Below are 17,196 nucleotides of genomic sequence, written 5' to 3'. Positions count from 1 at the left end.
AAGCCTGCTGCTGCTGCTAAGTCACTCCAGTCGTGTCCGACTCTGTGCGACCCCATAGATGGCAGCCCACCAGGCTCCCGCGTCCCTGGGATTCTCCAGGCAAGAACACTGAAGTGGGTTGTCGTTTCCTTCTCCAATGCATGAAAGTGAAAAGTGAAAGTGAAGTCGCTCAGTCCTGTCTGACTCTTCACAACTCCATAGATGGCAGCCCACCAGGCTCCTCCATCCATGGGATTTTCCAGGCAAGAGTACTGGAGTGGGTTGCCATTGCCTTCTCCGTCACAAAGCCTAGATGACCTCATTTGATTGGAGATGATTCTGAGAAATGAGCAAATGCTATTCCATCTGCACTGCCAATAAAGAATTAAGTGGCTTTTCCACAATTAAGAAAAAAAAAACATGAAAAATAAAAAGATGGTAAATATAGGCTGCTGCTAAAAATTACTTGCCTGCCTCAACTACCATTATGATTCCCCTGAACTCGTGCCAGAGCTCAGAACAGGAGTGGTGAACTGTTTCAATCCTCTGCCTTTTTCCTATCTCTTATCAGGTGAAGTAATACACTCAAGAAAAATGTTTGAAACAATTCTGTTATGGTTGGCTAAATCACTGGGATGGTTTCTTGGATTTCTGTTGTCCAAATTAAATCTGTAAACCAGTTATTGATTCTTTTGGTTGAGATACTCAACTCTGTTTACCGAGTCTCTTTAATCTCTCATCTCCTTTTGGTTCAGGAGAATCAAAGTTGCAAAAGAACAGAGTTTTGAAAATCCTGTCTCCTTCCCCAATATACACTCTGCCTGGGCTGGTGCATGATAGACACTTAGTAATTACTTGTTGACTACATCAATCATTTAACTTGCTTAATGGAGTGTGGTTTTGGGTTCTTCCCTTCAGACTAATTAAACTGCCAACATTTCAGCTGATGCTCCCACAGTTTCATCATTCTCTTGAGCATCTTGCCATCTTTGACTCATCCTGCACTTTCATCCCCATATCAAGCTGGTCATCAGTTCCTAAAGACTTTGTTTATTGCTGCTTTCTGTGTTTGTGTCTCATCTCCCCAGTAGAATTGTAGTAAAAGAATTGAGGGAAGCATTAATGTAATGTACATTACAGTACTTGTACTGTTCCAGAACTTCACAAGCTGCCTTCACATAAAAAGAAGTGCTTAATAAGTCTTTGGTTGAATAAATGAATGATTTTTTTCATTTGAACTATATAAACCTTTTCTTTACTGTCCATTCCTACATCCACTCTCCCTGTCCATGTGTGGAATTTTGCCCTAAACACTTCTAGTTAGTTGCCCTCACTCTAGGTTCCTACTTCCTTCCATTCATATATCATTGTATTTCTTCTTAAACTCTCATTTAATACTGATATGCTTTTCATGCATAAGAGTGTTTTCTCATTTTTCTTTACTGGACCAAACTCTGGCTTCCAAGGCTAACTTTAATAATTTTTCAGTCTCAGATTGTACTAGAATCTATGTCTGAGGAGGCCTTACAAATAGCTGTGAAAAGAAGAGAAGTGAAAAGCAAAGGAGAAAAGGAAAGATATAAGCATCTGAATGCAGAGTTCCAAAGAATAGCAAGGAGAGATAAGAAAGCCTTCCTCAGCGATCAATGCAAAGAAATAGAGGAAAACAACAGAATAGGAAAAACAAGAGATCTCTTCAAGAAAATTAGAGATTCCAAGGGAACATTTCATGCAAAGCTGGGCTCGATAAAGGACAGAAATGGTATGGACCTAACAGAAGCAGAAGATATTAAGAAGAGGTGGCAAGAATACACAGAAGAACTGTACAAAAAAGATCTTCACGATGAAGATAATCACGATGGCGTGATCACTCAGCTGGAACCAGACATCTTGGAATGTGAAGTCAAGTGGGCCTTAGAGAGCATCACTATGAACAAAGCGAGTGGAGGTGATGGAATTCCAGTTGAGCTACTTCAAATCCTGAAAGATGATGCTGTGAAAGTGTTGCACTCAATATGCCAGCAAATTTGGAAAACTCAGCAGTGGCCACAGGACTGGAAAAGATCAGTCTTCATTCCAATCCCAAAGAAAGGGAATGCCAAAGAATGCTCAAACTACCGCACAATTGCACTCATCTCACACGCTCGTAAAGTCATGCTCAAAATTCTCCAAGCCAGGCTTCAGCAGTATGTGAACCGTGAACTTCCAGATGTTCAAGTAGGTTTTAGAAAAAGGCAGAGGCACCAGAGATCAAATTGCCAACATCTGCTGGATCATGGAGAAAGCAAGAGAGTTCCAGAAAAACATCTATTTCTGCTTTATTGACTATGCCAAAGCCTTTGACTGTGTGGATCACAATAAACTGTGGAATATTCTGAAAGCAATGGGAATCCCAGACCACCTGACCTGCCTCTTGAGAAACCTGTATGCAGGTCAGGAAGCAACAGAACTGGACATGGAACAACAGACTGGTTCCAAATAGGAAAAGGAGTACGTCAAGGTTGTACACTGTCACCCTGCTTATTTAATTTATATGCAGAGTACATCATGAGGAACGCTGGGCTGGAAGAAGCACAAGTTGGAATCAAGATTGCCGGGAGAAATATCAATAACCTCAGATATGCAGATGACACCACCCTTCTGGCAGAAAGTGAAGAGGAACTCAAAGGCCTCTTGATGAAAGTGAAAGAGGAGAGTGAAAAGGTTGGCTTGAAGCTCAACATTCAGAAAACAAAGATCATGGCATCTGGTCCCATCACTTCATGGGAAATAGATGGAAAAACAGTGGAAACAGTGTCAGACTTTATTTTTTTGGGCTCCAAAATCACTGCAGATGCTGATTGCAGCCATGAAATTAAAAGACGCTTGCTCCTTGGAAGGAAAGTTATGACCAACCTAGATAGCATATTAAAAAGCAGAGACATTACTTTGCCAACCAAGGTCCGTCTAGTCAAGGCTATGGTTTTACCTGTGGTCATGTATGGATGTGAGAGTTGGACTGTGAAGAAAGCTGATCGCTGAAGAATTGATGCTTTTGAACTGTAGTGCTGGAGAAGACTCTTGAGAGTCCCTTGGACTGCAGGGAGATCCAACCAGTCCATTCTAGAGGAGATCAATCCTGGGTGTTCATTGGAAGGACTGATGCTAAAGCTGAAGCTCCAGTACTTTGGCCACCTCATGTGACGAGTTGACTCACTGGAAAAGACTCTGATGCTGGGAAAGGTTGGGGGCGGGAGGAGGAGAAGGGGACGACCGAGAATGAGGTGGCTGGATGGCATCACCAACTCGATGGACATGAGTTTGAGTGAACTCCAGGAGTTGGTGATGGACAGGGAGGCCTGGCGTGCTGTGATTCATGGGGTTGCAAAGAGTTGGACACGACTGAGCGACTGAACTGAACTGAATCAACACCATGTCCTCAATGTTATCAGTCTTTTTTTTTTTTAACAGGATTATATCTTCCTGATCACATTTCTACTCCTGAGTCAAGGTCTAATGAGACTCACTTCCCCACAGATTTTTCCTAAAGCTTGTCATCTTTCAAAGTCTAATGGATTTCTCTGATTTTTTTTTTTAAGATTTTTTTTTTGATGCGGACCATTTTAAAACTCTTTATTGAATTTGTACAAAATATCTTCTATTTTATGTTCTGGATTTTTGGCCACGAGGCATGTGGGATCTTAGCTCCCTCACCAGGGATCGAACCCACACTCTCCTGCACTGGAAGTTGAAGTCTTAACCACTGGATCGCCAGGAAAGTCCATCTCTGATTCTTGAATTCCTTCAACTATTACAGTCAGTACAATTTAATCTCCAAAGATACACTGTTTTATGTTGTTTACTCTTTCCTGCACACAAATATTTCTTCTCAAATAAAATGTAGACTCCTTGAGGGCTGGACCATGACTTAAACTTCTGCTGACCCCACAATGCTGAGAGCTGAAAATGTAGTGACCAACAAGAAATTGTTGGCTGGTTAATATAAACATTTTCTAACAGGACCCTATTTAACACTGAGTTAAAGAAATAACATCTTTATCAGGATATAATTCACACATTCTACAGTTTATCTTTTTAAAGTATACAATTAAGTGGCTTTTAATATATTCACAGAGTAATACAATTGTCACCACTACATAATTTTAGAATATTTTCATCACCAAAAAAGATACTTTATATCCTTTAGGTGTCAACTCCCTGACCCCCTCATTTTCCTAGCCATTCAGTTCAGTTCAGTCGCTCAGTCGTGTCCGACTCTTAATGACCCCATGAACCACAACATGAAAGGCCTCCCTGTCCATCACCAACTCGCGGAGTTCACTCAAACTCACGTCCATCGAGTCGGTGATGCCATCCAGCCACCTCATTCTCTGTCGTCCCCGTCTCCTCCTACCCCCAATCGCTCCCAGCATCAGAGTCTTTTCCAGTGAGTCAACTCATTGCATGAGGTGGCCAAAGTCATAGGTAACCACTAATCCACTTTCTGTCTCTGTAAATTAGACTGTTTTGGACATCATGTACAAGAGGAATTGTGTACTATGTGGTCTTTTGTGGCTGTTTTTTTTTCAGTTAGCTCAGTGCTTTCAAGGTTCATCTATGTTGTAGCATGTATCAACACTTCATTTCTTTTTTGAAAATTGAGTGAAATTCATTTTAAAATGTACAGTTCAGTGGTTTTTAAGTATGTTCATAACATGCCATTGCCATCACTATCTAATTGCAGAACTTTTCCATCACCCCCAAAAAGAAACATGGTAGCTGTTAGTAGTCATTCCCAATTCCCCTCTCCCGTCATCCTCTGGCAACCACTAATCTACTTCCTGTTTCTATGGATTTGCCTGTTCTTGACATTTCATATATATAGAATGAGACAATATATGGCCTTTTACTTCTGGTTTATTTCAGGTAACACGTTTCAAGTTTCATCCATGTCGTGGTTTGTATTGTACTTTATTATGGTTGAATAATATTCCATTGCATGGATCTATCATATTTTGTTTATCCATCAGTTGATGGACCTCTGAATTGCTTCCATTTTTTTGGCTATTAGGAAAATTTTGCTGTGAACATTTCTGTACACATTTCTGTGTGGATATGTGTTTTCATTGTTCTTGGTTATATATACATGAGTGGAATTTAGGGGTTGCACATGTGACGAGTTGACTCACTGGAAAAGACTGATGCTGGGAAGGATTGGGGGCGGGAGGAGAAGGGGACAACAGAGAATGAGATGGCTGGATGGCATCACCGACTCAATGGACATGAGTTTGAGTGAACTCCAGGAGTTGGTGATGGACAGGGAGGCCTGGCGGGCTATGGTTCATGGGGTCGCAAAGAGTCAGACATGACTGAGCGATTGAATTGAACTGAACTGGAGTAACTATATGTTTATTTTTTGAGGAAGTGCTAAACAGTTTTTAACTATTTTTAAGTTGTTAGTTTCCTTTGCAATTTTATTTTTAACTCCATTACTTTTAAGCTTTGTGAGTGTTCCTTTTTATAAGTCTTGATTAGCTGTCTAATTTTTTTGTTCCCTGCCCTCTGTGTGTCCTCATATTTAAGTCTCTTGTGCCATGCTTAGTTGTTCAGTCATGGCTGACTCTTTGCAACCCCATGGACTATAGCCCACCAGCCTCTTCTATCCACAGAATTCTCCAGGAAAGAATACTGGAGTGGGTTGCCATGCCTTCTTCCAAGGGATCTTCCCAACCCAGGGATCAAACCCAGGTCTCATGCATTGCAGGCAGATTCTTTACCGGCTGAGCCACCAGGGAAGCCCAGTTAAGTCTCTTACTCATCTGCAAATAGTATCTGTTCACTTTTGCAGACAGATAACTTCCAAGTTCTATATATTTACCTCTGTTTCTTTCCCTTTCTTAATCTATTCTAGTTTTCTTTCTTTGATGAATTTAGTATCTGTATCATCCCTCTTGGCCCATGACAAATTTAAGAAAGCTTTATCACCAAAAGATAGTGTTTCTTAAAATTCCTTTTTGGATTCATGGTGAAGTGACATACACATTTCAATAGTACATCTACCATGTTTTTTCCCCTTGGCTTCCTCCATCCAAAACTTGTTGTTGTGTTCAGTTGTTTTGTCTGACTTTGTGACCCCATGGACTGCAGCACGCCAGGCTTCCCTATCCTTCACTATCTCCTGGAGTTTGCTCAAACTCATGTCCAGTGATGCCATCTAACTGTCTTACCCTCTGTTGGCCCCTTCTCCTCCTGCTCTCAGTCTTTCCAATATCTTTTGGACATTGGAATCAGGGTCTTTTCCAGTAAGTCAGCTCTTCACATCAGGTGGCCAAAGTATACCCCTAAAGTGAAGTGTAGTGATACCAATGAAGTGAAAGTCACTCAGTAGTGTCTGACTCTTTGCGACCCCCATAGACTGTAGTCCATGGAATTCTCCAGGCCAGAATACTGGAGTGGGTTGCTGTCCCCTTCTCCAGGGGATCCTCCCAACCCAGGGATCGAACCCAGGCCTCCCGCATTGCGGGAAGATTCTTTACCAGCTGAGCCACAAGTGAAGCCCAAGAATACTGGAGTGGGTAGTGTATCCCTTCTCCGGTGGATCTTCCTGACCCAGGAATCGAACTGGGGTCTTCTGCATTGCAGGTGGATTCTTTACCAACTGAGCTATCTGCTGTACTATAAATATAACATTAATAATGGTTCTGTTAACCTGGTATAAAGAAGCATTGAAAAAGAGAAAGATTTTGCAACCCAAGCATACCTTCATTGGTTTTATTTTGCTTATATTAATAAGATATAAAAATTTGTAATATGAATACTATACTATAAAAAAAAGTGACAGGTACTGAAATTGAAAGTGATAGCTCTCTATTTTTCACATAATTAAATGATTTTAAATTTAAAAGATAAAACCCACAATCTTATCATGCATTTTGCATCTTAAAAACATCTGCCAGCCAGCAGTTATTTGTTGAGATAATGAATACAGCTATCAGTTATGTGTTGAGATAGTGAATTCACTTGAGCAGTTTTTAAAATAAAGTAATCAAGGCCATCTCACCAGTGAATTAAGCCAGGTAGTTTGCTTTTCTGTCATTGTTTTCTAAGCTTTGTGTGCCCAAGACACTCAGGGACTCCTCTACTAAACTGGAGTAGGCAGCAGCAGTGGAAGTGGCTCCCAGTGCCTTGACATGGGAGCGTCAAGCTGGCTGAAGAGGAGAGGGACAGAGTCACAGCCACAGCCCAATACTCCTGGTGTCCATGGTGGAGTGAGTCAGGGTCAGTTGATGAGGTTTATACATAGCAGAGAGGAAAGAGCAAGAATGAACTTGGCTTCTGACTGCCCAGGAAGGAAAACAGTATCTGGTTCCAAAGAGAATGGAACCCAGGAGTATGGAGACCTGGTTACTCTTTTTACAATGCATTTAACATTTTGAGACAGATACAGATTCACATGGGGCTTCCCTGGTGGCTCAGATGGTAAAGAATCTGCCTGCAGTGCGGGAGACCCGGGTTTGGTCCTCGGGTCGGGAAGATCCCTCGGAGAAGGGAATGGCTACCCACTCCAGTATTCTTTCCTGGAGAATTCCATGGACAGAAGTTATAAATTCACATATAATTATAAGAATTAATACAGAGAAATCCCTTGTACCCTGGACCACTTTCCCCCAGTGGCAATATCTTTTAAAACTATAGTATAATATCCCAACTAGTGTACTGAAATGGACACAGTCGAGATACAGAACCTTGCCATCACAACAGGGACCCCTCATGGTTGCCCTTTTATAGCCACATTCCTTAATCCCCAGAAAACACTAATCTGTTATCCATTTCTATACAGTTGAACCTTAAACAACATGGGGATTGGGGTGCTGACCCTCCAAAAGCAGTGGAAAATCCATATATGCGACTTCCTGGGAGGTCCAATGGTAAAGACTCCATGCTTCCAGTGCAAGGAACACAGGTTCAATCCCTGTCAGGAAACTAAGATCCCACATGCCACACGGTATGGCCATTAAAAAAAAAAATCCACATATAACTTTACAATTGGTCCTCCATATCTAGTGTTCCACATCCCTGGGTTCAACCAACCAAGGATCATGTACAACTGTGGCACGTATTTATTGAAAAAAATCTGTGTATGAGTGGACCCTTGCAGCTTAAATCCATATTTTTTGTTGTTGTTCAGTCACTCAATTATGTCCAACTCTGCGACCCCATGAACTTCAGCATGCCAGGCTTCTCTGTCCATCATCAACTCCTGGAGTTTGCTCAAACTCATGTCCATCAAGTTGATGATGCCATCCAACCATCTCATCCTCTGTCGTCCCCTTCTCCTCCTGCCTTCAATCTTTCCCAGCATCAGGGTCTTTTCCAAGGAGTCAGTTCTTTGCATCAGGTGGCCAGCGTATTGGAGTTTCAGCTACAGCATCAGTCCTTCCAATGAATATTCAGGACTGATTTCCTTTAGGATGGACTGGTTGGATCTCCTTGCAGGCCAAGGGACTCTGAAGAGTCTTCTCCAACACCACAGTTCAAAAGTATCAATTCTTTGGCACTCAGCTTTTTGTATGAGAGTCCAACTCTCATATCCATACATGACTACTGGAAAAACCATAGCTTTGACTAGACAGACTTTTGTCAGCAAAGTAATTTCTCTGCTTTTTAATATGCTGTCTATTTGAGTCAACTGTAATTTCATCACCTCAGGAACATCCTATAAATGAGATCCTGCAGTATGTTTCTATTTGGGACTAGTTTTTCATTCAGCATAATTCTCTGGAGATTCATTCATGTCGTGTGTTTCCATAGTTTGTTCCTTTTTTTGCTGAGTACTTTTCCATGACATGCATGTATTAGTTTCTTTAACTATTTGCCCATCGAAGGGTATCTGGATTGTTTCCAGTTTTTAGCTATTACAGATAAAGCTGCTGGAAACATTTGTATACAGTTTTTGAGTGAACATAAGTTTCAATTTCTCTGGGATAAATGCCAAGAGTGCAATTACTGGGTTATATGATAGTAGAAGCTGAAACTCCAATACTTTGGCCACCTCATGTGAAGAGCTGACTCATTTGAAAAGACCCTGATGCTGGGAAAGATTAAGGGCAGGAGGAGAAGAGGATGACAGAGGATAGGATGGTTGGATGGCATCACTGACTCAATGGACATGGGTTTGGGTGAACTGCGGGAGTTGGTGATGGACAGGGAGGCCTGGTGTGCTGTGGTTCATGGAGTCGCAAAGAGTCGGACACGACTGAGCGACTGAACTGACCTGATGATAGTTGCAAGTCTAGTTTTAAATGAAAGTGTTAACTGTTTTCAAGAGTAACTCCACCATTTTACCTTCTCACTAGCAGTGTGTGAGTGATTTGGTTTTTCCCCATCTTCCCCAGCACTGGTTGGTGAGTCAGTCCTTCCTTGTACCTCCAGGGGTGTGTGTGTATGTAATTTTAGCCATTCTGATGGGTGTCTAGTGATAGCTCATTGTGGTTTTAATTTGAATTGCCTTAATGGCATCTTTTTTTCTGGGCTTTTCTCTTTTTTTGACCATCTGTATACTCTGGTGAAATGTCTCTTCATGTCTCTTGCCCATTTCCTAATTGGATTACTTGCTTTCTTATTGTTAAGTTTTGAGTTTATATTCTCCAAATAGGAGTCGTTTATCAGATATATGGCAAAGTTTGTAGCTTGTCTTTTTTCTCCTCTTAACAGGGTCTTTCACACAGTAAAAATTTAAAATTTGATTAAGCTTGATAATGCTTATCAACTTTTCCTTATATGGAACTTGCATTTGGTGTCAAGTCTAAGAACTTTTTGCCTAGTTTTAGATCCTGAAGATTTTTTTCCTATTTTTTTAAAAAAAGTTTTTATAAATTAACATTTTTCATTTAAGTCTATGATCCACTTTGAGTTAATTTTTTTTGTAAGAAATGAGGCTTAGGTTGAAATTCATTTATTTGCCTATGGAAGTCCACTTGCTCCAGCACCATTTGTTAAAAAGTAAGTCTTTCCTTCACTGAATTGCTTTTACACCTTTGTTGAAAATCACTTGGGCACATTTTGTAGGTCTGTATCTGAATCTCCTGTTCCATTTTTCTGTCTGTCTCTTCACCAGATTATTGTAGCTACATACCTTGAAGTTGAGTAAAATGATTCTTTTACAAAATAGTTTTAACTCTTATGGTTCCTTTGCCCTTTCCTATAAATTTTAGAATAATTTCACCTATATCTACAGAAAGTCTTGCTGGAATTTTTATAGGAATTATGTTAAACATTGATATCAATTGGAGAGAACTGATATTTTTCTATATTGAATCTTCCAGTCCATGAATATGGCATGTCTCTATATAGATTTTTTTTTTGATCAGTGTTTTATAGCTTTCAGCACATAATTCCTATACTTGTTTTGTGAGATTTATGCCTGTTTATTTCATTTGTTGAGTAATTATAAATTATAATGTATTTTTAATTTCAGCATCCACACGTTCACTGCTAGTATATAGAAATACAGTATGTTTATTTTGTGTCCTGTGATCTATCTTACTTGTTACTTCTATTTTCCTGTAGATTCCTAACGATTTTCTATGTAGACAATCATGTCATTAATGAATAGAAAAATTTTATTCATTTTTTTCAGATCTGTATGTCTTTTATTTCTTCCTCTTCTACTGACCAGAACTTTCAGCACTATGTTAATTGAGTGGTGAGAGAGGACATCCTTACCTTGTTCTTGATCTAGGAGGAAGCGTTTGCTCATCTACCACTAAGTGTAATGTTTGCAATATGGTTTTCATAGTTTTTATAAAGTTGAGGAAGTTCCACACTATATCTGCTTTTCTGAGAGTTTTTATTATGAATGTTTATTAAATTTTGTCAAGGTATTTTTCTGTATCAATTGATTAGATAGACTCTCTTCTTTAGCTAGTTAGTATGGTAGATTACATTGATTGAATTTCAAATATTAAACCAGGTTTGGGTCTCTGAAATAAACCTCACTTGGTTGTGATACAGAATTATTTTTATAGGTTGATAAATTCTATTTGGCAAAATTTTGTTAAGGATATCTGAATCTATTTTCTAGTTTTTTTTTTTTTCCTACTGTCTTTGTCTGATTTTGGTACTAGGGTAATACTAACTTTATAAAATGAATTGAAAATGTTTGCTCCCATTTTGTGAAAGTGAGTGTGTAGAATTGGTCTTATTCTTCTTTAAACATTTGGTAGAATTCTTTAGTGAAACCATCTGGGTAGGGAGATTTATTCCTTTCTTCTTTTTGAATTTTAAAATTATGAATTCAATGTCTTTAATTGTAGTTCAGTTCAGTTCAGTTCAGTCCATTCTAAAGGAGATCAATCCTGGATGTTCATTGGAGGGACTGATGCTAAAGCTGAAACTGCAATACTTTGGCCACCTCATGCGACGAGTTGACTCACTGGAAAAGACTCTGATGCTGGGAAAGGTTGGGGGCGGGAGGAGAAGGGGATGACCGAGAATGAGGTGGCTGGATGGCATCACCGACTCTGTGGACATGAGTTTGAGTGTACTCCGGGGGTTGGTGATGGACAGGGAGGCCTGGCGTGCTGTGATTCATGGGGTCGCGGAGAGTCGGACACGACTGAGCGACTGAAGGGATATTCAATTTGCCTGTTGCATAATGGATGAGTTGTGAAAGTTTGTGTTTTTCTATTTACTGGTATATTTTTGCTTAAGTTGTCAAATTTATATGTGTAGATTTATTCATAGTATTCTTTTATTGTCCTTTTGATATCTGCAGGGTCTGTAATCATATCTCTCTTTCATTATGAAGTTGGTAATTTGTATGTTCTTTTTTTTGTCTCTTGCTAGAACTTTGTTGATTTCACTGATCTTTTCAAGAACTAGCTCCTTGTTTCACTGATTTCTGTAATGATTTTCTGTTTTCAGTTTCATTGATTTTTACTCTTATCCTTATTACCTCCTTATTCTTGCTTTGCCTTTATTTTCTATTTTTCTAGGTTCTTGATTTGAGAGCTTATTCTTTTGAGAATTTCCCTCTTTTTCAATGTATACATTTAAGTGCTATAAATTTCCCTCTTAGCATTTAGATGTGTACCACACATTTTAATATGCTGTATGAATTTTCATGTTCATTCAGTGCAATTTACTTTTTAAATTTCCCTTGAGATTTTATTCTTAACTCATAGGTAATTCAGAGGCGTCTTAATTTTTCAGTGTTTGGAGATTATCTTTTTGTTATCAATATCTAGTTTGATTTCCCTGTGGTCAGAAAACAGTCTGTATGATTTCATATCCTTTAAATTTGTTGAGATTTGTTTCTTGGTGTGTGATATGGAATATCTTGGTATATGTTCTGTGTGTGTGTGTTCAGTTGTGTTCAATTCTTTGAGACCCTATGGACATACCCACCAGGTTCCTCTATCCATGGGATTTCCCAGGCAGGATACTAGAGCGTGTTACCATTTCCTTCTCTAGGAAATCTTCCCGACCAAGGGATTGGACCTGTATCTCTTGCGTCTCCTTCATTGGCAGGCAGGTTCTTTACCAGCTGAGCGGGGATAAAGCCCCAGTATATTCTGCAGGCACTTGAAAAGAATGCATATTCTGCTGTTGTTGGTTGGGTAATCCATAAATGTGATTTAGATCCTGTTGGTTGGTGGTGTTAAGTTCTTTCATATACTTGCTGATTTTCTTTCTAATGATTCTCTGGTCATTTTAAAATACCAATTTGCTGATACTACTCCTATCAAAAATGAATTGATTTTATTAACTGCTTATTATATGCCAAGCACTCTTAAGTCTTTTATAAACATTATATAATTGAATCCTCCCAATAACCGAGTGTGTCACACATTATGATTATGACTTGCCCACCAAGATCACACAGCTAGTAAATGGCAGAGCTGGCATTCCAACCCAGGGCTGTCTGACTACTACATGTGTGTATGTAACCTCTGTGCCATCTGCTGTTCTAGCAGGAACTTAAAAGGCTTGATAAGTTTTCTTCCAGTTCCTGTTGAAGTAAGGATGCAAGTAAATAGTGATGGCTATGGAGAAAGTCCCACCAGGTACGGCTGGCAGCCTCCAAGGTGGCCCCCAGTGATTCTCACTTCTCGGCACTTGTGCTCTTGTCCAATGCCCTCCCCTTGAATCCAGTCTGGACCTAGTGACATATTCCAATGGACATAATATGAAAAAAGTGATAGGATATCACTTCTGAAAATAGGTTAAAAGAGACTGTGGCTTCCGTCTTGGGCCGTTTGCTCTTTCTTGGCCTCATCTGTTCTGAGGGTAGCCAGGTGCTGGGTTGTGAGCTGTCCTGTGGTGATGCCCATGTGACGGGGAACTGATGTCTCTGGCTCACAGCCAGGGAGGACAGAAGCTGCCAACAGTCACGTGACTGAGCTCTCAGACACAGATTCCCCACACAAGCCCGAGATGGCCCAAACTCCAGCTGACACTTTGACTTACCCGAGACACTTGGCTAAACTGCACCTGGATTGTGACCCACAGAAACTAGCAAGTAATCAATGTTTGCTGTTTTAAGCTGCTGAATTTGGGGAAAAGCACCAAAAAAGAGAGAACAAAAATTCGTTTAGTTCAGTCACTCAGTCGTGTCCAACTCTTTGCAACACCATGGAGTGCAGCATGCCAGGCTTCCCTGCCCATTACCAACTCTTGAAGCTTACTCAAACTTATGTCCATCGAGTTGGTGATGCCATCCAACTATCTCATCCTCTGTCATCTGCTTCTCCTCCTGTCTTCAATCTTTCCCATCATCAGGGTCTTTTCAAATGAGTCAGCTCTTTGCATCAGGTGGCCAAAGTACTGAAGCTTTAGCTTCAGAATCAGTCCTTCCAATGAATATTCAGGACTGATTTCCTTTAGGATGGACTGGTTTGATTTCCTTGAAGTCCAAGGGACTCTCAAGAGTCTTCTCCAACACCACAGTTCAAAAGCATCAATTCTTCAGTACTCAATTTAGCTTGGGTTCTAGGGCTGCCATGTATGGCTATACATATTGGACACTGCAAAGTCTAGGTAGTACCATTCATATCCTTAGGAGATGAATCACAAGTCATTTCCCAGAAATTTCTCATGATCACAACCACTGAATTCTCATTATTCCCATTCATTCACAAATAACTGAAGCATTATTAAGTGCCAGATGGTATTCTAGGTGCTAGGAATTTGGCAATGAACAAGATAGGCTCTGCCCTCGGCACTGGTATAGGAAGAAAGACAATTACCACACGGACAAATTAAGTTTAGGTGCTATAAAAAGGCTGCACATGTGAGGGTGAGATTAAATGTTTGGAAGATATATTTTATGTTCTATAATAACACACAGGACGATGGTTGCATGTGTGCTAAATCGCTTCAGTTGTGTCTGACTGTGTGCTACCCTATGGGCTGTAGCCCACCAGGCTCCTCTGTCCATGGGATTCTCCAGGCAAGAATACTGGAGTGGGTTGCCGTGCTCTTCTCCAGGGGATCTTCCTGACCCAGGGATCGAATCCATGTCTCTTACGTCTCTTGCATTGGCAGCTGGGTTCTTTACCACTAGCACCACCTGGGAAGGACCATAGTCTATAAACAATAGATATTCTGTTCTTAACCATTTTTCCCTTTTCATTTTTGAAACTTGAGACAGTAGACAATGTTATATGTATATCAGTTCAGTTCAGTTCAGTCGCTCAGTCGTGTCCGACATTTATACAAGATGCTAGGGTTAACAATCTGTTAGCTTTTGCATTTGTCCTACTGGATAAAATGGTATTTTAAGACAATATGAATTGTTGAATACACTGAGTGGGAATACTTTGAAAATTTTATTATTACATTATAAAATGGATACTTGTGTGGGCTTGGTAGTGGTGGAGAAGAAGATTTTACAAATTTAGTACAACATTGACATTTGTGAGGCATATATTTTAAGACTAGGAGAGTCTTCAAAATTACAAACTGCACTAGGTCACATAATTTCACCATAAAACAGTGAAATATAACTGAAATATTTCACTATCTTGTATCATTAATGGTTTTCCATAGGTAATTTTTAGGGTTATTTTCTGGTTTAGAACCTCCTTTCCTTAGACTTTTTCACTTTTATTACCTGTACTAGTAGTTCGTTTTCTTTTAGGAGTCTTTAAAAAAACAAAACAAAACACTAAGAAGTCGAACTGAAAAAGAAAACCATGAAAGTCATTATATTCTTGACAATAGAAAGATATCAAAATGTATTAAGATGTTAGCCCATGAGGCTGACCCACACTTGGGATACGAACACATTCAATATACTAGCCTCATAGGGCTTATGACTTAAATGAAGCCTCCAGAAAATGAGAAACCACTATGTCATCAACCATTAGTCACTGAAACAGTGAATGCTAAAGGTCTTTGGTATCTAAATCACAGATCCATAGCAGGAGGGCATCTCTTTATTGCTATAGCATATGTGAGATCATTTTTAAGGAGAACAAAAGTCATATAGAATTTTCCATGCTGAATATCACATGAGAAACTGTTTTGGAACACCATACATTGAATTTTTAGCTTTTTGTCATAGATCAGCTACTATGGTTGATTCCTAATTTGTCATAAATTCATAAACACTGAATCTCAAGTTCTTTCTCTTTAATGAGGGTTGGTAATTCCAGTCTCTAAGGGCAGAGGTGAAGATAATCTGAGTCAGGGTTTTGAGAGGCCTTCATAAACATAAAAGCAACCCACAAAATTATGGTGTTATTATCAGGTATCACTCGCTTCACATTCCCAGTTTTGTTCCTTGAGCAGAATAAAAACACTGACTAGCTCAAATGGACACTGCATAAAGGGTTTAACTTACTTCTTTTACAAACCACTGACAGAAGGCAGGACCAATCCATTCTCTTGCATGAATGCCACAGTCCATCCAGACAGCTCTTTTGTAAGCATGTGATCTTCTGCCCAGCTGAAAACAAGAGTATTCATAGTAACCAATGCAAGCTTTTATTTTTGGATTCACTGACCTGCATAATTTAATATGGTTTCAGCATGATACTTCACTAGAATTGGGTTCATTAGGTAACCCATAAAAAAGACAAAGAGAGTTCCTATCGATTTCAGAAGTCCAGGCTTATTTATGCAGAAACTGTAAATTTATTGCTTTAATTACAAATCAAAGAAGTGGAAAATACATAAAGAAAAGGCAGTTGGTTAAATAGGCGTGCTTCTCCATTTTAGGGCTTCCCAGGTGGCGCCAGTGGTAAAGAACCTGCTTGCCAATGCAAAAGAGGTGTGAAAGATGCCAGTTTGATCCCTGGGTCGGGAAGATTCCCTGGAGGAGGGAATGGCAATCTTCCCAGTATTCTTGCCTGGAGAATCCCATGGACAGCGGAGCCTGGAGGGCCCCAGTCCATAGGGTTGCAAAGAGTTGGACATGACAGAAGCGACTTAGCACACACACATTCCATTTTAATATAATATGTGGCAGTTAAGTAAGAAGCTGAATTTTTCCCTTCCTTTTCTCAACCTGTCTCCCCATGCAAGGTAACAGAAATATTCCCAAGCAATATCCATTAAAGAAATAGCTATGTCTTGTAGGAAGACAAAGTCAAATTTTATTACAGTACATAAAGGAAACACAAAACAATTTGATTTGTAGAATCAAGCAATAAACTTTTCTTTATAACCCTGCTATATAAATTTCATCTATAACATGATTTCTTACCCACTAATTGGTAGGTGGCTTTTGACACTGATGGGAGATCTAATTTTCATTCATTCATTAATTCACTCAACTTATATTAACACTTTAAGAAATCCTTTTAAACATCAGACACAGTGCCTGGCCTTGGAGATTCTGAGATGAGAAGATGAGGAATTTATGTGGTAGTGGAGAGGGCAGAAATACCAGCAATTCATCACTATAATATGAATATGCAGGAGTTACTTTGGGGACATTGGGTGCTATGTGTCATTTTCCTGTGGAACAAACGAGGGCTTCTCAGAAGAGAAACACTTTGAGTAGGAGAGTAAAACTGCAAGCTTGCTTGGCAGACAAGTGAAAGAAGACATCTATCTCAAGCTTGGAAGAGAAGCGGAGCACACCATATTTGAACCACTGCTTCCAAGGTATGAGGAAAGAAGGGAGATGCAGCTGACACAGAGGCAGGAGACACATGACATTCCTAGATATGACATTCAGATAAGTCTTCATCCTGTATTCTATGGGAGGGGTGTGGGTGTGTGTGGCTA

At 39.8% G+C, this 17,196-nt stretch overlaps 1 protein-coding gene across 1 annotated transcript in view; it reads right to left on the bottom strand.

The window, feature by feature from the left end:
• Positions 1-17,196, bottom strand: part of CPA6 (carboxypeptidase A6) — a 381,349-nt gene that overhangs the window by 67,416 nt on the left and 296,737 nt on the right. Inside the window, exon 9 of the mRNA XM_088844585.1 lies at positions 15,806-15,910. Within this exon, the coding sequence (XP_088700711.1) occupies positions 15,806-15,910 (105 nt within the window). The remainder of the gene's footprint in view (positions 1-15,805; positions 15,911-17,196) is intronic.

The sequence above is a fragment of the Moschus berezovskii genome, chromosome 16, assembly GCF_049115385.1.
Source record: "Moschus berezovskii isolate FMDL1 chromosome 16, NW_MosBer_1.0, whole genome shotgun sequence".
In the NCBI taxonomy this organism is placed as follows: domain Eukaryota; kingdom Metazoa; phylum Chordata; class Mammalia; order Artiodactyla; family Moschidae; genus Moschus; species Moschus berezovskii.
Note: the sequence above shows the minus strand (reverse complement) of the source record. Positions and strands in the feature narration are given on the sequence as shown.